This window comes from Lampetra planeri, chromosome 46 (genome assembly GCF_965212315.1).
Source record: "Lampetra planeri chromosome 46, kcLamPlan1.2.h2, whole genome shotgun sequence".
Lineage (NCBI taxonomy): Eukaryota > Metazoa > Chordata > Hyperoartia > Petromyzontiformes > Petromyzontidae > Lampetra > Lampetra planeri.
This window is the reverse complement of record NC_136152.1, coordinates 7,513,036-7,536,983: the sequence shown is the minus strand read 5'-3', so window position 1 is coordinate 7,536,983 and position 23,948 is coordinate 7,513,036. Positions and strand designations below refer to the sequence as shown.

At 43.2% G+C, this 23,948-nt stretch overlaps 1 protein-coding gene and 1 long non-coding RNA gene across 4 annotated transcripts in view; both read left to right on the top strand.

Moving 5' to 3' along the window:
• Positions 1-23,948, top strand: part of STK11 (serine/threonine kinase 11) — a 117,231-nt gene that overhangs the window by 8,273 nt on the left and 85,010 nt on the right. For all 3 annotated transcript variants that reach the window (XM_078615268.1, XM_078615269.1, XM_078615267.1), the window contains exons 2-5: positions 14,986-15,069; positions 20,670-20,759; positions 22,308-22,440; positions 23,645-23,781. In XM_078615268.1, the coding sequence (XP_078471394.1) occupies positions 14,986-15,069; positions 20,670-20,759; positions 22,308-22,440; positions 23,645-23,781 (444 nt within the window). The remainder of the gene's footprint in view (positions 1-14,985; positions 15,070-20,669; positions 20,760-22,307; positions 22,441-23,644; positions 23,782-23,948) is intronic.
• Positions 15,077-19,868, top strand: LOC144733380 (uncharacterized). The gene is made up of 2 exons (XR_013588349.1): positions 15,077-17,517; positions 17,617-19,868. It is a non-coding gene; the product is annotated as an uncharacterized LOC144733380 (long non-coding RNA).

Here is a 23,948-nt window from a genome sequence, read left to right as displayed (position 1 = left end):
AATGGGTTGGGAAACGTGCAATGGTCATTCTTCATAGCACATAAAGTGTGCTTTAAAGTAGGGATATTTCCCAAAATGTTTAATTGTAAGGCCAAAGTGTTATTGACGGATGTTACGTTTTTTTTATTAACTGTGCACCACTGCCAATGCAGCAGCATCACCAAATAATTTCTTACATTTCATGGTATTGATGAGCCTCATGCTACCCCGTGCATAGTGTTTTAGGCACTTTGTTTCTTTTTTATTTCAGCCAGCCTTTCCTCTTTCCCCTAAATTCTGGCCTAATCAGGGCTGGCTACAAAAGCTTTTACTGTACTTGGTCCAGCATGCAACAGCTTGGCTATGCCAATCTTGTGGAAGTCTTTGTCCTGCATATTTAGAAACTCCTAGATTGCTCCAATCACTTCATCATAAAACATTTTCTCTTGAAGCTCTTCCATCAACTTATTTATGAAGCAGAAGGCACCTCCAATTAGTACGGTTGGCTAGGTATGGTGCAAAGAAGTTCAACATACATACGTATAACTTAGTCCTTGGGTCAGTGCGGTCACTGCAACCTGGGTGATCTGAGGTGGTGCATTGGTCTACAGAAGCTTTAATCCTCCACTCAACTTTGCCCACCACCCTGTTCTTTATGGCTTCTCTCAACCGCCAGTTAATCATTATAGCACTTCCCATTGTCTGTCTCACCTTTTGGAGGTAGTCAGTATTAATAACCCCTTCACTGTTCCAGAAACCTGTCTGTGAACTTTTTCACTGGTTCTTCTTGGACCTATTGGGAGGCAGAGATTGTGCGTGCTTCCTCGGCACGCTCTGCTGTTTGGTTTCAGGATCAAAGTGGGGGAATACATGTCTCATCCCGAGTCACGATCATGCTCGTGAAATTGTCTGGGTCTTCTCGAAAGTTCTCTTGAAATTTAAGTTCGTGCTCTCGTGATCAACGCTGGATATTTTGGGTCACCCATATTGCTGACACCTTTTTCATAGCCAAGGCCTCGGTGAGGATGGAGTGTACTGACCCATTCCTGATGCTCACTGTCTCAGCTATGTTCCCGTCTCTTGATCTTCCGTCATCAATCACCTTTTTGTGAACACATCACTTTTTTCTGATGTGTGATCTTTTTGGGTCAGCCTGACCTTGGGGCATCCTCCGTGCTTGTTCTCTTTCACTTAAATTGAGCTGCCTAGTTTGTCTTTACTGTGGCCCATGAAGGGGCATCTTCCCCTAGCATTACCATCATGTCCCCATGGATCCTTTGGGCTCAATCCTTCCTTACAGGGGTACTTAGTCACCATTCTAACATCAAACTGAAATGAAAATAAACTTTTTATTTTACCGGTTAAGGCCCACTGAGCGAGCTAGCTCTTTTCCATAAGCGACCTGGCCACAAATGATAGCTAACAAAGTGGCTTATCACGTGGACATTTATAGCGGCAGCCAAATACTTGAAGCACATGTTTCTAAATGTGGAGGGAAAAACTGGAGGACCCAAAGAAAAATCAATGTGACTACCGGGAGAACATACAAACTCCAAATGATAGCTCAACAAATCTTTGCTGAACAATACATTTTCCTACAAGATATGCTGGTGTAAATTAAAAAAAACACGTCTGATCCATTGGCAAACTTATTTTTTCTGTCTTTATTTAGATTTGAAATAGTTTTTGACCGAGTATATCATTAACCTGGCTAGAGAATTTCTGAACACCTCTTGCCACTGGTGGAGCCAGTGGGGGGGGTGGGGTGGCACGTGCCCCCCAATTATCCGATCGAAATCCCTAATTTAGATCGGATCATTGGGGTTTATTAGTAATAAATCGGCATTTTGCGACCCCTACTGCCACTGTGTAGCATATTATTACGTGCCAGGGACTCTATGAGATGATAGGACAATAGTCTGAGTCCATAATTGGCAATAAGTGACGGCAAAGCAGTTATAAGTGACTCACAGAATGGTGCGCAGTTGCATATATAGTACACGACTTCCCTGAAGGCATTCACCTTCAGCGAGCGCGATGCCGATCACACATGGTTTGAATTCGACCCTCGATCGATGGCTGCGCCATCGCCGCACGCGTTGAATAAAAAGCAAGGGACAAGTTCTTACTAACAACTCCTATCATTTTTCATTGCTGGAGGGGTTGCCCCCCCTACCTGAAAATCCTGGCTCCGCCATTGCAGGCTTTTGCATTTGTGTACATGTCCCTTCTAAATGTAATTGGAATTGCGTATCTTCACATCACTGTGGGATAAATGTACTAATTGTCAGTTAAATACTAATTACGTTATGCACACAACGTCACACAACGTTATTAGTATTTGAACGGGGAGTGTTGGCTCGTGTGGAAACGCGAATTTGGTGGGTGGCAAGAGCAGACATTCGGGAGACGCTGCTTTGAGCTGCGTCCCGTTAAAATATGTGAGTGGACTGGCAGAGGGCCTGTAATATTTCAGAATCAGAATATGTATTTATACTGGAGGAATCCGATGAGCTATAAATCTCTTTCATCACAGATGTGCAGTAGGGGCGAGTATGAACGTTACAATAACAAACAGTACAAAACACGATAGTAGTGCAAATACTATGAAGGTAAACAAATCACCAAAACACATACAAAAAAACTGAACCACATCCATATCTTAATCGGCAAAGCCCACTGAGGTATTCACTGATTCTTACTCTGAGCCAAAAACAGGTTCCCACGTGCAACACATTTTATGGGCATTTTTGTTTTTAAAAACCCCCCACAGTTTGGAGAGTTTGTTCTTTGCAACAGCCACTGATGTAAAACTTGAAATACAGTAATACATCGCCTGATATATGCCAATATTTGATGTACTCAGTTTCAGTATAACGATCTTTGGATTTATTACCTTTATTTTAATTGGAAAAAGAAGTAAAATAATAAATGAACACTGAAATCACTAAATAATACATTTATCGATCTCTGTTACTATATAAATAGGAATACAATAACTTTTCTTCAATATGTTTATTTAATGGAAGCCAATTTTAATTATTTATTTTAATATTGTACATTATAACGTGTAATATTATCTTCAATATTACAATATAAACGGTCAGTTTTGAAGCGCTTATATGAAATAGAAAGTTACGAATGCTGGGAATGCATCGTCATCGTCCTAATGTTATAATGTAGTCAATGTACGAAGTTTCAACATACGAACGAGTCCCCAGGAATGAACCTGCTTCGTATATTGCGGTATTACTGTAAAATAAAAATCATCTGATCTGTGTTGTGGGTGTGACCGGGCTACAGATGAGAGAATGTGCGTATTATAGTAATAATAACATACCTGTCTACCCATATGGTTTACCCGTATTGTTGTACAGGGAAATTGACTTCTCAGGTCCATACGGCATACAGCCGTTTCAATACGGGCACATTTTTTTGTCCATTTGTTTATGTTTCTCTCTTGTGATGGGACTTTGTAGGATGAACGTTGAGATGTATAAGGGCATGTGGTGACCAGTAAGGTCTGATTTGGTCTGTAATAAGGTAGGCACTGGTAAGCGGTTGACAGGTATGTAAGAATAATATTGCATTCCCATGGATAATCAGAAGTTTAATATGGGTGGTGTTTATGGACCTCTAATCCGTGCGATACTCGTTAAGTTTTCACAAATACTCTTAGCATTGGCCAACATTCCGAAAAGGCCTTTCCTGAAAAAGCCTTGAGACGCGTTGAGGCTTTCCTGGATTAAGCGACTCGTTATATTGCTCTACTGCCACAAAGTCTGTTGTTTTAGGCTCGCGCGATATAATGTGAAATTGTTAGAATAGTTTTTTATTTAAACAAGATATTTACGTGATGATGGTTATTATTATATTGGCAAATTATTGCAACTCTTAATTTCTGGGATTGACCTGTTTTTAGGGAGTTGTTTGCTCTTGCCCATAACATCGGAGTGTCCATTGGTACTAGTTTATGAGGACATACCCTGCTGATGTATGTATAGTGAACTTCTTTCGCATCACGCGTCGCCAACCGTGCTAATCAGAGGTGCTGGGTGAAGGACAACAAAATAAACACAAAAAAACTGTTCTAAAGAAATTCGTTTTAATCTCGATTTGAAATTGCATAGCTCCAGTGGCTTGTTAAGTTAACAATTGCTACTGAGAAACATTAATCAGGCTCAAGGCCCCTGGCCAGAGTGTTTTGTTTCATTATCACAATGATGGAAGTTAAACCTTTTCGGTATTTTCTTACATGTGCTCAAAGGTAATTGTGAACAGGCACTGTGGGTATTTCCCATGGCACAATCTAGTCTAATCTTCTTCCACCATGGCAGGCGTTATTGACCTCTCTTTTCCTGGTTTAAATAGTAATACAAGCGTGCTTCAGTTCACGCTTCTGTGCGCATTTCATATTTTTGTTTATGATCGTGTATCCGAACCATATCATAGCAGGCAGTATCACTGTTTCAACATTTTGTTCTTTTGACACGTTGCTGTGTTCAGATTCAGAATATTGATACTGGAGGAATCCGATGAGCTATAAAGCTCTTTTTCACAAATGTCCAGTAGGGGCGGGTCGGAGAGTCACAACAACAAATAATACAACAACAAGACAGGAGTACAAAGGTATAGGAAATACTTGACATTGCTGTGTTACTTTTTATGATTAAGTTCCGCTTTCCAAACGCTGGAGGAAAAAGGAGCAATAAATCTGGTAAAGAATGAAAATGTAATTTAATGATAACACAAGGGGCGGGGACGGAAAGTTACAACAACAAATTCCTAAAGCAACAAGAAAACCCTGTCGTAATAAAAATCACATGCATGTGCACACCGGTTTGAGTGGCGGTGCAACGTTTAGAGCACTGCGCTACGAACCGGTGACCTGAATTTGATTCCTGGCCAGTTTGACATCGACAGCGAGCGGTGATATCTGAAACGGTCCTCGGTCCCCTTCAACAACCCGCTCTGATCATTGTGATGAAGAATGGTCAAACAGCTCCCATAACCAGCGAAGTGAGGGGATGCCTTCATCCAGCAGTAGATTGACAAAGGGCTGTAAATTATTGCTTGCCAATCATCTGAGAGACAGGAAGATAAAGTTATGGATTAGAGAACATATGCACGTTATTTACCTCATTCAAACTTAATAAAAGTAAGTGTGGCTTGGGTAGGACACATCACTAGAAGAGATGGACAATGTTAAATAATAAGTAAGTGGTAACCAAAGAATGGAATGTGTCTAAGCGGACGTCCATCAAGGAGATGGAGGAATTAAATGAATTCAAGTGCAGGTGTTCTTTGGAATATTAAATCGCAGGATCGTGAGAGGTGGTGGTGGCGGCTTGGGGAGGCCTTCATCCTGCAGTGGATTGACCTTGGCTGAGTGAAACATTGAGGTAGACAGTGCAGTTATGAAATGGATGGTGTTATCCAGACTTGTTTAAGCACCATTCATGGAAATGGGCCAACAAACATTGCTGTGACATGGTACGCAGCTTGTAAAAATGTTCTGTGTGGTGCCAACAGCTGTAAAGCACAGGCATACATACCCATTGTGCTGCTTCTGTCTTTCAACAGAAGGAAACATTATCTGGTTTAACTCCATGGAGCAGTGATGCCACATCAAGTTAAAACATCACGTGGTGCTCATCTCCCGCCGAGGCCCTGAATCAGCAGTTACTATTTTTTAAGCTATGTTTTATTTTACCAGATAAGGCCCACTGAGCTATATAGCTCTTTTCAGAAACGACATGTGCACAAATGAAAGCTCAACAAAGTGGCCTATCGCGTGGAAATTACTCTGTAGAGTCATCACTGTATTCCAGGAGAGCCTTAATAGAGTTTGAAGACTTTTCAGAAGAGCATAGCTCTCCGATTTGTTTTAGGGTTATGCCACGCATTGTTCAGGATGATGTCCGACGTTTTGCTCCATGTGCAGGGAGCTTCTTCAGGAACCGAATGACGGAAGCATAATTTCCTGAGCCAGCTTTCAGCACGCGGAGTAAGAATCTGACATAGTGCCGAACAACACACTATACAACCTTGAAAACACGCCGGAAAGCTATACAGCACAACCGTGAAAAACGAGACAGTTTTCAGAAAGTCTATTACATTTCTTATACTTTTCCTTGGATAGAAAGTGGAGTGCATCCGGAAGGTGTTCAATGTGTGGAAGAACTTATATGTTTTACCTTGATTTGGCCTCAATGCTTCATGGAGCTTTCTGTGAGACAGTAACCAGATAAAGATGATGGGATAACATTAAAACAATCTGCACAAACAGGTCTGGAAATTGCTTATGCTGCCTTCTACAGACACCTCGGTGGGATAACACACCACCAACTGTCCTAAAGATCTGAGTATTACAGCAGTGTGTTCCCACACTTGGTGAATGGCTAATAATTGATTTTGTCGGGGGATGATCTGAAAAAGGAAATAGCTTGGGCACGCTGGCCAGGCTGAAAGCGGATGGGACGGGGCAAGGCCACAGGGTTGGCGGAGACACAACTTGGCCTGGCTTGGCTCCACTGCTGGTGCATCCAAACACTACCACTCACAGAGACATGGGACATGTGCTTTGGGTTTAATTGGTTAAAGCTGGTGCTAGTTGTAATAAAAACAGTGAATTTATGCCAAGGGTTACCGTCCGTTAACAACACGGCGAAGACTGTGCGAGTTTGTTACGCTGTTTGCAAAACGTTGTGAAACACGGTCTCATGGAGCTGGGGTTCAAGCCACTAATTGTGAAAAATTGGCCATGTGGTCTCAGAGCCTTACCCGACTTGGCTCACAGCCAGGCTACACGATCGTACATGGGCGATGGGTTGTTGTGTTTAGCAATTGGGTGACTTTGTACAAGGGTGAATAATATGCGGTCGCTTGAAAAATATTTACAGCAGAAATGTAAAGGTCCAGTGTTCAGATTTGGACAAGCGTTGTATTTATGTGCAGCACTGGGCTAAGTTGCGATTTTTTTTACTTACAAAGTACATGTTCCTGTAGTGGTGTTGTTATAGCCTAGGCTGTAGGGTGGCAGTGCAGTAGTAATACTTGTACATGTTCCTTTAGTGGTGTTGTTATAGCCTAGGCTGTAGGGTGGCAGTGTTGTGGTAACATTTGTACATGTTCCTGTAGTGGTGTTGTTATAGCCTCGGCTGTAGGGTGGCAGTGCAGTGGAAAACCACTTGTACCTCAGCAAGAAGGGGCCTGGTTTAAATTTCCGAATCCGCCACCTATCTGTGTCAAGTTTGTATGCTCTCCCTCTGTTCTGCATCGGTTTATTTCAGGTTCACTAGTTTCCTCACATGGCAAAAAAAACGTTAAATATAACTGGTATTTATATTCTTTGGGTCTTTCGGTGAAGCCACGTAGATAAAACAAATAATACAAATTTGAAAAGTAATAACAATATCACGACATTTCGATCGCAACGCAAGCAATCGTCATCAGGTGGACAATATAGCGGGAGAGCTGCTGAGAATATATGGTGGGAGCGCTGCTGAGGCGGGGAGTTATAAAGGTTTGAGATGGGTGTAGCCCAAGGGTCAGTGACGGGGCTAGAGATGAAATTTGCATGTAAATGTAAGATCGAAGAAATCTTAATAAACGAAGCTGTGGGGGTGGCCATTGTATTGTGAGAGAGTAGCATGTCAATGTAAGAAATATGCTTGGAAATGTAAGCTCGGAGAGAGCTCGGAAAGGAACATCGTCACATGGAGGTGGAAAAGGATGGCAAGCCGCCATTTACTAACATAGCTAACGGTGGCTGTGTTAGTGAATGTAACTCAGAGAGTCGAAAATAACTGCTAATATCGGTAGGTAGGGAGGGAACATCACAGCCAGTTATGACCTAAAGGTTAATACCGTCCTTCCAATGATTGCTCAGTTTGTACCCATCTTCTCGGTTGAAATTGTGTCTGTGTTTATATATCTGGATGGCTTCATGAATACCAATAACTGGTATTGCTCAAACATCCCAATGCAGGATGCTTCTTGAAAAAGTCATTGGACTTTGGCTGGATAAATAAGTAAAAGTAAATAAAATAATCAACAAAACTTACATCCAAATCAACTTTAATGGCACTAGATGTGTAGATAGTGCTGTTGTAAAGCACTTGATTTCCAATTAATTGGTTTCAGAAATTCAATGCATCCCAAGTATATGAATGCCTGAATGCAGCTCCCCTCATCCACATCATTTGTAGACGGTAGGGATCAGTTTGGGATTAAACTTTTTGGATTTTCAAATCATTTTTACTTTGTTAATTTAAAGTGTCTTCTTTTTGACAAGTCATGCCACCCAATGCCACGTGATGCCACTTTTGGTGGAAAAAGCAGGGAAGTGACGAATTTTAAGTAATGTAAATTCCTGTGACATAAAACTGGCAGGTCAATCCAAAATGTCATATCTAGCTCCAGCATTCAGATTTTTTTGTATCAATCCTAAATTCAAGAATGCACCCTGAGGTGTTGTGTGAAAGGTCTTGCTATCTCTCTCTGACAGGCAGATGAGGAACCATTTGTTGGCCAGTGCCATCCATTGACACTGAGAGAGGAGCAGTTACTGTCACCATGTCGTGGCCTGATGTGTGATCGGAGGAAACGATGGCGAGGTGTGGGGACATCAACAGCAATGCCTTTGATCGCTTGACCGTTATGGAATGTTGTGATTTTTTTAGAAGTTTAGTAATCAGGTTGGGAAATGCCCTTTAAACAGCAGGTGCTCACATCGTCACATCAAGGACCCCAAAAGAGAGATATTACGTGTTTTTTTCTCGCAACCACAGGACATTGCAATTTCATGATGTGTTTTGAGGGGTTTCATACATGTCTTTTAAATGCTGTGTATTAAATAACTAACACACTTAGATAAAAATCATCTTTCTACATAACATTTTGTCCATCATCCTCAGTACCTTCCGGACCATTGTCCCATAGTATTATTTGTATGAGTAGGAAAACCAGGAACTTTTTTACTTACTGAATCTCATCCGCAGAGCTAGGTTTCTTGAACATTAGATGAAGCCGGATTAGTTGACTCCGAATCCGGCTTTGAGCTCACTACCTTTCTATTGGAGTTAGGTACTAACCACAGCACTGCCTGTTAAGATGACAACACTCACTTACGATTGAGAACCTGGTTAAAGTATCTCCGGTAGAAGCCAGTCTAAATTATCGTTTAACATTGTCAAAATATCCACGAGTATACAAACCCAGTGATGGGATGGTGGACAAGCCTAATGAGGTATTTTAGAGGGTGGAGGGAGTTTAAATGGAAAAGTGAACCCTGTGTGTATAGGCCTACGACTGTGCTGGTAATATTTAAGATGCGTAAGCAGCGTTGTCTGTTGTGACTTGCATGTACGCATCAAGACCTCAAAGCCACCGAGCCACCTGGTCTGTTGTGTTCGAGTTGCGACGGCGTATCGCAAGCGGGCACACGTTGCCTGTGTGCGCAATTCCCGTGGCCGGTATCCACCACATGAAGGTCGCGTTTGCAACGGCGCTGACCTCTCGTTAGCCCTGTGCCCTTATGGGGAGCACAGCTGTGCATCCTGACGCTGCGCTTGAAAGGCGCTGTATATTTTTGGCGACTGACCTTTCTTGGATCTGAAGTAGCACATGTAGAAGTGCTGGTTGGGAGCAACCCCCAACCCCTGCGGTGATATTGACATTGTCATGTACCATGTACCAAGGCTTGGTCCAACAGCAGGGGGGTGCTAAAAAAAAATATTCTCACAATACTCTTTGGTTCTTTCGGTGAAGTCACATAGGTATAAAATAAATCACGACGTTTCGGGCGCAACACAAGTGTCCGTCATCAGGTGGGAAAGCATGGTCTGCTGCTGAGGCAGACTGTTTTAAAATATTGGAAATGGGTGTAGCCCAAGGGTCATAAAGAAGTGGCCGGGGCTAGTGATGTCAATGTGAGAAATTAGCATGTAACTGCAGAAAAGGAGGAGAGCGGCCTCGTCGACGAGGGAGTGCAACCCAACGAGTGCAATCCAAAGGGCATGTGAGTATGAGAGTGCAATCCAAAGGATATGAGAGCATGAGAGTGCACTGCAAAGGACATGTGAGCATGATCTAAGAGAGAGGCATAGAGAGAGAGAGACAGAGAGTCGGAAATAACAGCTGACATAGGCAGGTAGGATGGAAACATCATAGTCAGTTAAGACTTTACCTGGTTAATAACGTCCTTCCAATGATTGCTCAGTTTGACCCATCTTCTCGGTTGAAGTTGTTTCTGTGTTTATATATCTGTATGGCTTCATGAACAAATCTCTGAAGGTAGCCGGTAGGTTTGCAGAGTACCTCCGTGTGAGCCCACAGCGCTAAAACAATGATCGGCAATGGCAAAGGTATTTGTCCTACTGTGTTTCAGATCCGCCTTGTGTTCACGAACGCGGTCCGAGACATGTCGTTTCGTTTCTCCAATGTAACTGCTGCCGCAGCCACAACTTAGTTTGTAGACACCAGGGTATTGCATGTCAGGAATCACATCCTTTACAGATGGGATTAAATCACGGATTTTGTGTACTGTGTTGAAACGAACCTGGATCTTGTGTTTGTTGAAGATTTTGGAAATATTTTTGGTAACCCCTGCCATGTATGGAAAAGTGATGGTTTTGGTTGGATCCTTAGAAGAAGGTTGTCTCCCCATGGCTGGGGAGGCAGCTTTGCGGATTGTACGGTCCGAGTATCCGTTCATCCTGAGGGCTTGGTGTACGTGCTCCAACTCACTAGCTAGGTGGTGCTGGTCGGAGATGCAACGGTGTAGTGTTTTGATGAGGGAATTCTTCTGGGCTGGATGGTGGTGGGAGTCAGGCTTTAGATAGGCATGCGTGTGGGTGGCTTTCCTGTAGACCGAATGTCCCAACAAGCCATCAGGTCTCTTCTCGATCAAAACATCCAGGAATGGAAGCTTGCCATCCTTTTCCACTTCCATGGTGAAATTGATAGACGGGTGTATGGAATTGATGTGGTTGAGAAATTGGTTCAGTGCTGGCAGGCCATGTGGCCAGATGACGAGCGTGTCATCTACGTATCTCTTCCACAAGGAAGGACGTAGGGTGGATGTCTGGATGGCATTTCTCCATGAAAACATTCGCTACCACTGGCGATAAGGGAGAACCCATTGGGGTACCCTCATTTTGATTGTAGAATGTACCATTCCAGGTGAAGTATGTGTTGGTAAGACAGTGCCTTACCAAAGTTGCTACATCTGGATTCAGTCCTTGTTGGACCAAGTCTTCAATGATTGCAATGGTGTCAAGTACAGGTACATTGGTGAACAGAGAGATTACATCGAAACTGACAAGCAAATCATTCAAAGACAGTGAGATGTCCTTGATTAGAGAAACCAAGTGAGCTGAGTTAAGTGCAGCCGAGGTGGACTTGCCCGTGAAAGGAAGCAGGGTCTCAGACAGAAATCGGGCCAGTTTGTAGGTGGGTGAGTTAATGGTGGAGATGATAGGACGGAGCGGGGTACCTACTTTGTGGATTTTAGGTAGCTCTGCTTGGTCTGATCGATTAGAGAAGTCGATTTAGTGATGTAACTGGTATTGGCCAAACATCCTAATGTGGAAAAGTTATCTGCAAATTACTAAATTGGGATCACAGCAATATTGCCCCCTACTGCGAAAACTTGAAAGGACCCTCCTGGCAAAAAGTCTTCAGCCGCCGTGAGGCTTTGCTGGGTAAACAGAAATAATAATAAATTATAAACATTCGTAGGTGGATGAGTGTTCAGTGTAACTCAGGTGAAATAGCATTTTGCATTCAAAGTAAATTGATTTTAGAATCGAGTGTTCAACTAGGTATAAAATTCGTTAAATGTTCAAACATGGTTATAAAACTTAAACGCTGTTGCATTCACTTGCATTCATAACAGATAATGGTTTTTAATTAAAATCAGCTTTAGAGAGAATGGCTTCAAGGTGCGATTTTGGAAAAGTTAGTTGGAGTCGCGTGGATTTTTCTCCGGGTCCTCCAGTTTTTCTCTCCACATGTAGAAACATGCGCTTTGAGTATTTGGCTTCCGCTATATATTTCCACGTGATAAGCCACTCCATTGACCTATCATTTGTGGCCAGGTCGCTTCTGTAAAAGAGCTATATAGCTCAGTGACCCTTACCTGGTAAAATAAAAAAACAGTGTATAGTGTAGTTTAATATAATATAAGTTAACTACAAAATTATGACATTCAGACTTAGGATGTGTGTTGCTGTACTGCATGCCAGGGAAACAGAATCGGTGTTATGCAGAACGTGTGGCTACAGCACACGACGGGTGCAGCTACAACAAGGGGCAGCCAGTGCAGGCTGGTTCTGTTATTCAGATGCAATCAGCGTCCCCGTTTGATCTGTTCACAGAGCTGACAAACAAGATGGTAAGACCGCAAACAGCCAGATATTACTGTTCATAGGAATGAGCTTCAAATAAGGCAAATTCAGCTTTCGGATTTCAAAGGACAAATTTGAAATTGTTTTCAAATGTTTTGATATTTCACAATATGTAAATAGTTTAGCTTGTGTTCGTGCAAACGACAGGGACATTCCCTCATACAATGGGGCACTACTTTTGCCAGAAAATCACGGAAGTGACGAAATGTACGTCATTTCCCGCACCTCCGATTAGCACGGTTGGTTATATACGGTGTGAAAGAAGTTCAACATACATACATAAAATCCGAAATAAACTAAATTTGGATCACGAAATTTCACATCCAGGCATGATTAAATTTTTTGAAATATATAACCTCTCCCCATCTTTCAGCAAACGGCTGGCAGGAAAGCAATAATAATATTGTTTTGGAGTTCGCGCCCTTAACTGCGGAGCATTTCCCAGCGCATTACACGCGCTGAGCCGCTTACAGCCCAGCAGTCCATGGACAAAGTTGTGCTGAGATTGTGTTATTAATAACAGCGTGATAGAGTTGCTTTTGATAAATCTACCCCCGCCTATATGCCGAGCCATTTCAGAGCACTTTGCACGCGACAAGTGACTTGCAAAAGATCTCTTCAACACGTTTAAAAGGGCACCACTAGTGGCAGCTCTCCCTGTGTGGCACAGGGTGCCTCAGCACCCGACCTGCAAGCGGGCATTAGTCTGCCAGTCTGGGCCGACGGAATTACGTGTAATTTCAATCAAGTAACTTGCTGGTCATTTTGTAATGTGGCAAATGTTGACGATGACGCAGGCACTCGATGTCCCTCTCGCTTTGAAAGGCATCAGGAGGGGGGCGGGGTGGATCTTTAACGTTCCACTCAGCAGCAGGTTAATACATCTGCAGTAATAACCAGGGTCGCCTGCTGGATTGGACCTCAAACCTTTAAAACAAGCGTACGGACGTGCAGCCTCCAGACAATGTCACTGCCACATTCTGCATCACCAAGATGCAGAATGGTGTTTGGTAACCACAACTGTGACTCTTTTCATCGTCAAGCACTGAACCAGATTCTCCCCCCCCCTCCCCACGTCTGGTGCCATTACCACAGGTGGCATGTAATTTGTTGAGGGTTGTTTTAAAAGGCAAATGAATTAACATTGTTGAAATTAAAAGTTACCAGGTGGCTTTGAGATCAGAGAACTAAGCGGACATCGTTGAGATCCCGAATCCGAATCTGGGTAGTGACCCTTATTTAAACTGGCTTCACAAGTGCTGTAAGTTGTTGGTATCGCCACCAATGATTGCAAAAAAAATCATATCACTTTGGTTAGGTTGTCTCCTAATAATAATACTTTAGAACGCTTAGTACTTCCACTGTTTAATTAAAAACGAGCTTTGAAATAGCATGGATTTATCAAATTGAATACAACAGATTAGTGTATAGTTTTTAAATTGCTCGAGTACAGTATATACAGACACTTCCTCCTGCCTTGCACAGCTTAATCACCACGTGAAAATAGTTTTGGCCGGAGATTTTGCCGTTTTCTTTCTTCGATGTATTTTGAGTAGCTTTGCGGCTGCTCAGCGTAACCCACATGGCTATACCCACGTGACTGCCGGCATTGCGTGATTGGTCTTTCTTTCCCCTAGAGACGTCACGCGTACCCCCCCCCCCCCAGGTTGGGGACCGTTGAAAAACTGCATGGATATTGCATGGATATTCACTGCATGGATAACACTGCACGGATATTCGACCACACACTATGTTCCTGCGGTCAGTAGAGGGCAGATTAGCTCTACCTTCCAGTGAGCAGCGTAGGTGCTGGATTGTTGCCTGCTGTTATTTTTTCCTCTATTTCTGTGGGTAATAAAACTGCAGAATTAATGAAGACATTCAAGTGAGGTCCCTACGAACTGTTATTCAACTTTAATGACATGCATATGCAAAACAGGCATTGCAGCCTTAATATCCTTACACTAGTATTCATTACTTTCTATGGCTGTATTTTAATAAACTCACATTATAATAATTCTTAAATAAATCCGTTATAGCATGAGATGAATGAAGAATAATTGCACCACTTGATTACATGATAATTTATCCTCGTTTATGCTGAGGGCTGGTTCTGTGATCTGAGCGCTTGACGAGCAATTGAACCCTGAACTCTAAGAATTCTAAAGGGGCCTTTGTGTGATTCTATTACCATTAACATTGAGTACTGAGAGTCCCAAAGGTGCCTTAGTCTGCCTCTGAGCCTGTGGCATTTGATGTTCAACTCTAAGGATGCGTGTTGAATGCGTGTTGAATGCATGTTGTTGGACGTCGGAGCTGGTTGTTTGTATGTAATGACTGACCCCTGTCATGGCAATGTGGAGTGTTTACCTCTTTTTCAGGGTCACCAGATTTATTTGAGCAGGGACACACATTTGACTTATTGACGGTGTTGTTTATTCGGCAACAGGTTGTTTAAAATGTTGGTCAACTCAACAAATTGTTTGATGACGCTGCGTTGACGGTGGTGCACAGCCACAATCATCGGGCATGATTCCCTGTATTTTTTTTACGTGATATAATTAACTCTGTTGTGCGTTTGTTTGTTTCCTTCTAGGGAGATTCAGCTACTCAAGAGGTTGAAGCATAAAAACGTCATCTCGCTCGTTGACGTCCTCTACAACGAAGAGAAACAAAAGATATATCCTTTCTCTCGCCGGCCCGAGCGGCACGCGCTATCGCTACGGCGTCATGGCTTCACGATTCATGCCCCAGTGTCATTCCCCAGATGATAGCGTGGACCAGCGGCCCATGAGGCAGGCTGCCCTGATTATTACTATGTTGGTGTGTACAGTCAGTTCTACTATAACGCGTTTTCATAACGCGAATTGGATGTGTAACGTGATGAATATATTATGGAACACAGTTTTTTTTTTTTACGCGATCGAGTGAACGGAACTATGTCGCGTCAGTAGGAATAAGCAGCTGTACGGCAGCCTCGGCGTATCACACAAGGCACTAGGATGCTGCTGGATGCTTTGAGATGTTACTTAGGCGCCTCAGTCTTTGTTCAGCCTGTGTATTCTTCTCACGTGTTATCGCGGAATTTACCCTATATTATAGATTTATTATAACACGATTTCTTGCAAAATGCAGTGTTCTTCAGGAATGCAAATACTGAGTTGTAGGAGAACAGTCTGTTGACCATGAAATACTACTTCTGCTACGATGCGCCGTCTACCTCAAAGTGGACTTTAATAATCCCGCGACATCAAACGTAATGAGAAGGCCATTGTGTCCCGGTCCAAATAATACAAATTCGAAATTTGCCTGCAAATGACTCGATTGGGATTACACGCAGCAGTAATCATCGCTCCCGACTGGCAGACTTACGCCCGCCTTGCAGGCTAGGCTCTGAACCACCTTGTGCCACACACGGGCAGCTGCCACTGGGGGTGGCCTTTTAAATGTGTTGAAGAGATGTTTTGCAAGTCACTTGTCACGTGCAAAGTGCTCTGAGATGGCTCGGCATATAGGCGGGGGTAGATTTATCAAAAGCAACTTTATCACGCTGTTATTAATAACACAATCTCAGCACAACTTTGTCCATGGACTGCTGCACCGTGCACCGGTGCAGCAGTCCGTGTTTGATGAGACATTGCCATTCATAATAAACTACTGTTGTGTAGGCTTCTGTCGGACCTTGGTCTTGGCATCAGAGGGCAATTCACAAACATCGTTTGTACAGTCATTCCTCGTTTAACACGGTAGACGTGTATCTAAAAAGTAGCGCATTAAAGGAAATACATTAAACGGGGAATTACTTGTATGTATTCGTGACAAGGCATAAATAAAAACAATGCAGATTTGAATCGAAGTTGCTCTATAAAAACAGCCTGCAGTAATCCCATGGCAGACAAAAGAACTGGGATGAGGGTATGCGTACTCTGGTTGTCGACCGCTCAGACAGACACTGCATTACAACAGTGCGCAGTCCGCATTGTACGAAAAGTCTTCCCTGGTAGAGGAACTGCATGCAAGTGAACATGCTTCATGTGAGCACGCGTTAAGTGAGGTCTTGCCGTTCTATACTGCGTTCCCCATGTCTGTGCTTCCCACTTTCTGCAACCCACACTGACCACCTCCGATTAGCATGGTTGGCTATGTACCGTGCGAAAGAAGTTCAATAAACATACATACATGACCGGCGTGCTGAAGTACAGCATGGCCAAATATCTTCCACGATCCACACCGCATGCACAGGCCCTCGTGCAGCATTGGATGGATAAAGGACAATAGACGCCCATGTAGTTCACTATATCAACACGCTCGTCAATAGCAATGCCGTAAAAGGACATATTGGTGTATATAATATTATATAAATATATTAATTGACGTCTATGGCACCGGGCCCCCTTGATAGCAGAGATAGGCTATGGTATCTCTGCTACGAAGAAAGGCCATTATCCAATCATCAGAAGAATGTTATGGACGAATGTGCGGAGTCTTAGTTATTTGTGCTTATGTAGCACTGCCAACGCAGTGTGAACACTTTTTCTTGTTGGTTCACTTCACCGTATGAGATGACTGACATGACGGTTCAGAGCATGAAGGTATGCTCCTCACTAGGGCTATGGTTTATATTTCATAGCCATTCCCTACCACATCGTGAGATTTCTGGATTTTTAATTGTAAAAAAAATTATGCATTTGATGATTTTATTCACATATAATTTCTAAAATACGTCTTCATCTCCCCAGTGTTTCTGATCATTTTGAACGAACGCCCATGTTAATTTCAGCAAAAGTGTACTGCCAAAGAAGGGAGCCGCCTCTTGGTGTATGGCCTGGGGTGTCTCCGCAGCATGCGCAAAGGGCTGAGACTGACGTACAGTTTCTCACAACCACGATCCCTTCGCGCTCTCCCCTCACCTTGCGCCCGGTGTCCATTTTTAGCCGTGCATTGCGTGTGTTTTTTTCCCCCTTCACAAACACCACTTGCAAGGTTGTACTCGCAACGTCCTTTCATCGTTCCCCATGCTCGTCGTCTGTTTAATATATTGTTTAATGCGTGCTCTGAGGAAGGGCCATTTTCTGAAACATTGCCTTTCACATACTTCTTTTTAGTGCAGTGTTATTGATGACTGCCAGTTTTTGTTGCTGTTATGTGTGCTTGTGCACCACTGCCAACGCAGCAGCATCACCATCCCCTATGCCAGGCACCCAGGAAGTTAATATGGGAAAACCAGGTTTCATGTCAGGACCAAAACCCAGTATTGTTTAGACTTGTTCATGCATTGAAATGTGTTCTTTTTGCATTAGAATTTACGTGTAAGTTCCATACAAACATTATTAAAAAAGCACTTTCAATAATTTTGTGCATATCAGTATTTAACAGGCTTTACATGAATGTAAATACACGTTTTGCTTTAATATTATGCATGTGCTGCTTTGGCAGAGCACTTGACTGGTCCCAGATATAGAGATGTGGAATTCCCATCACTGTCTCAATGATACCAATAAGTGATGCAACATTTCAATATTTTATTTAAGAAGCGTGCCAACACTTGCTCACCATCCTGACTCGAGATGTCCCTAGCCGGCTGTTTTTGTGTGAGAGGCACGGTTTAAAGTAGGCCATAACAGAACAAGGAGCGAAGCGGTCTTCTCAGCCTACGCACACTCACGTATAGCCTGTGTGTCCTGGGCCAGCCGACATAAGTTTGAAGCTTTGCTAAATGAGAAAAAAAAGTATTTAAAGGCAAGGTTAGGCATGCCGTCATAGTGTCATAGCGATGTCGCTGCAGCCAATCCGGCACTGCGGATCCCACTTCCACCTGGGACCGCGTGGTGCCCACAATGCCCAAAGATTTGCGGATCCAGGATTGGACTCCTCAGCCACCGCCAAACCTGATGGACGTCATCCTCAAACCCTGAGGAACTGCCGACAACGATGACGCTGCAGTGACGTGCTCAAACGAATGGCGGTGACAGCATGAAAATGACTTGTGACTTTGAATTTAAATGTTGCTTTTCTCACTGACAAAGGTTGAAATCGGTGTCAGACAGCCTGGCATACGTACACTTAAGTGGAGCCAGTTTACCTATCCATGAGATAACAGCCGTTTGGGTTGCCTCCTCTAAAAACAGGAATAGTGTAGAACTGCATTCAGCTTGGGTGGAGAAGAGCGCACCAGCGGTCAGTGCTCTGGCCACTGAAATTGTTTGCGACAGTTTGGTTTCTGTCGCAATCGACAAACTAATAAGTGCTACAAGAAATTACCACAGTAGCACACTGCTTGTAAAGTGGACAAGATCTTGATATATTTTTAAACAATAGGCCATTTGATCCCATAATTTATCCAAAACTAAATCTTGAAACGTGTCCTATTTTAATTATTTATTTGAGGTCTCTTCTGAAAAATTGATTATTATTATTGTTCTGAAAGTGCTCACAATTGTCTTTCCAGGAGGAGATGTAGTATTATTGTTGATTGTATTCTGTCTGTTGAGAGGTTCATTGTAATAAGGGTTTAAAGGATGATAACAGGGGACGTTCTATTCATGTCACTACAAAGGGAATTGAGGAAAAGGTCTTTATGTTAAGTTAATCCAACCTCCGTTTCCTGTTCCTAAGTAGCTGTGCCCTTTAGAATACTGCCTCCCTCCCATACACCCTGTCTCCTGTCACTGCTCCCTCCTATCCTCCCATCCTCTCTGTCTCTTGCCACTGGCTCCTTCCTATCCTATCAGCAGCGATGCGTGGGCACTACAAACTTTCCCTCTGCTACAATCTTGGTCACAGCTGGTTCCCCTTAAAGTTCTACCTTCAGGAAGTGAAAGCACCACAACCACCCTACTTTAGATTGTAGAATCAAGTCATCACAAAATGCTACTTACACAGTCATACATTGCCATCGCTTTAGTTTTTGAATGCCTGTTATGCAAACCACTGGACTTCTTTATTCTTAAATAGTTAGGAAACTCCTTTGTCCACGGAACGTGTATGCATTTACTACACATTCAACAGTCCCTCCAGAAAAACGCGGAGTTTTTTGGTGATTGTTGCGGGCAAAAATCGTTGATTATGCGGCACGTTTTCTTAAAAAATGCGATGGAATATTCGGGATATTTATGCAATTTTATGCGATTAAATTGCGGGAACTTGCAAAAATTGCGGGAACTTGCAAAAACTGCGGGAACTTGCAAAAACTGCGGTTTGATGAAAAAGAGAAAAAAAATTGATTCCCCCAACACCCTATTCACTAGGCTACTACTTTAATGTAAAGAGTCATTTCTTATTACTTCCTATGATAAGCAAGCATACTACATCACAGAAAGTGCTGGGAATATTTAAGTTCTCATCTTGTTTTATTTCAGACCTTAACAAACAGATGGCTCAAACTTACAAAACATTGAGTCGAACAAGTTCTGTAGCTTTACAAAATGAATATGCTACAAATTCTGTAAAAATGAATAAATAAAATATTAAAAAATAAAATGTGTGCTTCCTGTTTTACAGAGGTAGCTATACAAAACAGACATCTTCTGTTAAAATAAGTGTTTTCAGTGCACAGTAACGTAAGCAATACAGTAACAGTACAGTCTTACAGTAATGTAAATTTACATACTACTAACAAAAAAGTGCAATCTTACAACTGCTTTGCGCGGTCTTTTGCGCTTATGTTTGTTGGCAAATGAGAAAGATTTGCGGGCTTCATCATGGTTTCATTGGCATCGCGGGGTTTGCAGCTTTTCAATGATGTCGCGTAATGAGTGACGTCACTTCATAACGTTCCCATGGCAACAGGGGAAATGGCTGCGCTTGTGTGAAGTAAACGCAACATTTTTCAACTTTCTGCTAAGATATATGTGACTTTTTGCAACGAAAATGCGGGGATTATGAAATCATGCAAGCCTGCATATTTTGCGCGCGGAAATCTGCAATTTATGCGGCGAAAGTGCGGCGTATTTGAAAAAACGCGTCCCCCGCATAAATATGCGGACTTTGGCTGATTTTGCGTGGAATCATGCGATCGCATAATCGCGTTTTTCTGGAGGGACTGATTCAATATCGCCCACGTTAAAAAAGTTTAACGATTATAAATATGCTTAGAGAGCGTTTATTTTTCATGGTAGATCCTGTAGCTGCCCTACCAAGTCTTGATCTTGCAGTATCCCACCGTCTGTCTTCCCATTCATTGCTGGCCCCTGGGGCGCCGCTCCGATGCTCGACTCTGTAACCTGTAAAGGCGCGGCGACTGGATTCTGGATTGCATTGCTCCCTTGACGGCTCGTGCACGTATATGGTCATGGAGTACTGCGTGTGCGGCATGCAAGAAATGCTGGACAGCGTTACCGGAAAGAAGTTTCCCATCTTCCAAGCTCACGGGTAAGCCCATGGATTTTAAGAAGTTGAACCGTAAGCCCTGTCCTTGCCGCCCATTCACACTGGTAGAGGGGGGGAGGGGGGCTTACACAGTGGTAGGTTGAGTGGTTCAAAGGTTTCATTATGGCGGTAGCACAGCTGTCTTTAGCATGAGACCAAACCATCAGTGATTCAACATGCAATCACTGCATATGCAGTGATTGAATGTTAAGTTTGTTTTGATGTTGAGTTTTACCAAGCATCGTATGTGGAAATTGCATCTCTCAATCGCTGAGGGACCATGGATCTAGGAGGCAGCCAGATTGTCGGCCGGTGCCAACAATTCCCCAAGATCTGCAGTCTTTTTATATTAATATGTTTTAAACTAAATCATGGGTGTTTATTCTTTTAACGACCCACAACGCATCCTTAAATCTGGACAGCAGCCACCTCAGCCATCCAGCCACCTCTGGTAATGTTTTCTCAAGTGACCGCATCGTTTGAGAAGCAAACTATTAAATAAGTTAATACCTCGGTGAACTTTTGCTGGTAGGATGGGGATGGTTTAGTTGTATTTGTATGTGTTTGGGTGATTTGTTTACATTTCTTGTTCTTTGCACTACTGTCATGTTGTTATGCTGTTTGTTGTTATGTTCTTACCCACCCCGACTGGACGTCTGTGAAAAATAACTTTATAGCTCATCAGATTCCTCCAGGCAAAATTCATATTCTAATTATAATTTTCATATGCGTAACGAATAGGGGGCAAAAATTTGCCTGCTGTGATGAATTTAGTTTAATCTGTCTTCTGATGATATTTGCATGTCTTTGGACCACAGGTTAGCTTGGGATATTCATATATTTATAAAACTTATTTAGCCTTATTTGTGGTGCCATGCACGTGGATCATGTGTTTGGCAGAATGTACGTGTTAGTGGCATAGCTGTTGTACTTGGCTGCCATCCTGACAACATGGGTTCTATTTCATTCAGATCCTAAGATCCACTCAGCCTGATATGGTTACCAGCTACATCTCTGTGGCTGTCATCATTCCTGGGTGTATATGTGTGGCAACTGCCCACACCACTCCTTCGTGTGTTCCAGTCGTAATTCGTGCTCACTTATGGAATATACATCTTACAGTTTTTATAAGCCAGGGGTCGGCAACCAAAATAACAATGAGCCATTTTTTTCGAATTCGGTACAAAACTCAATATTTTCAAGAGCCGCAATGCATGTGAATACATATATACATTACGTCATGAATCAGTCCGTACAAAGCCACATGCGGCTCCGGAGCCGCAGGGTGCCGACCCCCGGTATTGGCTAAGAGAGGAATCTTGTCCACATGATTATATCAGATGATAGACATGAAAACCACTCTGTACACAGCATAAATGAAACCGCATTGTGGTTTTGGTTAGAGATGTGGGACATCTATTGAGGTGCCTATGTGTTATCGTCGTGGGTCATTCTGCGATGCGAGGCTACTAGTTGCTTGCCAACAGTACCTACACCCCTCTACGGCTAGAAGAAGGGGATCTTCACCTTGTCTTTGTGTTTTGGTGGCAGGTATTTTAGTCAGCTGGTGGACGGCCTGGAGTATCTCCACAGCCAGGGCATTGTCCACAAAGACATCAAGCCTGGGAACCTGCTGCTCACCACGGAGGGGACCCTCAAGATCTCCGACCTGGGTGTTGCAGAGGTGCGCATGTGCGCACCTGTGACCTCTCGCATGACCGCACTCGGCACAGTGTGAGGTGCAGTCTGGCGTAGTAGCGCAGTAAATGGCAAGATCGCCACTGTGCCCACTTTTAAATCACCGATTCATAATATAGATTTTTTTTGCTTAGGCCACGTAATGGTCTTGCCAAATTTGTGTCATTAAGACCGTCTGTCACCCGACACTGCCAAGCCTATAAAATTGTCGTGTGTGCAAGAGTTTGATGCGCCAATTATAGAGACGGCAAGAAAGGTATGTTACATACAGTTTGTTGCTTGTCTGAAGACTCTTTAAGTCCGTAAACATTTTTATTTTAGCTGTGGCTAAAACATTGAGGTTCATGGGTAGCGGTGAGAGAAATAACTCACGGGAATTGCTAATTGTTAAAATTAACTAAGCGACCGAGTTTAACAATGCTCACAAAATATAAAATGAGATACGACATTGCAATTGAAACTATGTCAAACAGGACAATATCCTTCTGTATTTTATTCTGACTTCCTGTAAAAAACCCATAATGGGGATCAGTTTATTGATTGGAAGACAGGTGACATCCCACAATACTCTTTGTGTTGATCCTGGAGGGATGACGTGCCAAGCTGACCATCCAGCAGGATTTGAACTTTGTCATGTCTGGGTATATCTGCCACTCAGCAGATATAGCCATATATACCCTCATGTCAATAAACTGAGTACCGCTTTCTGGGAAGTTACTACTGCTTGTTATACGGAAAGACTGTTCTCAGTGATGGGAATGTGAAATTTACACTTCAGGCTCAGGAATACCAACATAAATAAATGCTACTCTAAGGATCGTTTGAGTTTGGAAACACGATGATTGTGAACTGGATTTTGATAATTAATGAATGATATTAGGTCTTTCTTGCATGCATTGCTAGGCTTAGACCATCAACTGGCTAACCTAGGAAATATGGTTTAATCGCGCAAGTGAGTGAGTGTATGCATGGGTGTGCTCTTGAGCGAGTCGGGGGTGGGCAGGTGCGCTTGTGGACAGGCGGCCGGGCAAGTGGGGTGGGTGAGTGGGTGAGCAGGCAGGGTGGGTTGACGGTGGGGTTACTGGGTGGGTGAGCGGGTGAGTAAGCAAATTAGTTGGTGGCTAAGTGAATGGGTGAGTCGGTCAACTAATAATTGGATGAACGTACGTTCTATGTATGTATGCACACAGGCACTGGACGTGTTTGCGCTGGACGACACGTGCAGGACGAGCCAGGGCTCACCCGCCTTCCAGCCCCCAGAAATTGCCAATGGCCTGGAGACGTTCTCCGGCTTCAAGGTGGACATCTGGTCGTCGGGCGTCACCCTGTGAGTTGGTCCCGTCCATGGCAGCTGTCGCCATTCAACACGAGATGTGCATTTGCTCTTGCAGTCTCTTACTGGCCTGGTAGTCTATTGCCTTAAAGATCCCATCACCAGCTTGTTTATTGGTGTATTCTCGAAGCTCGAGACCTCACCAGAGACTGACCTATCGT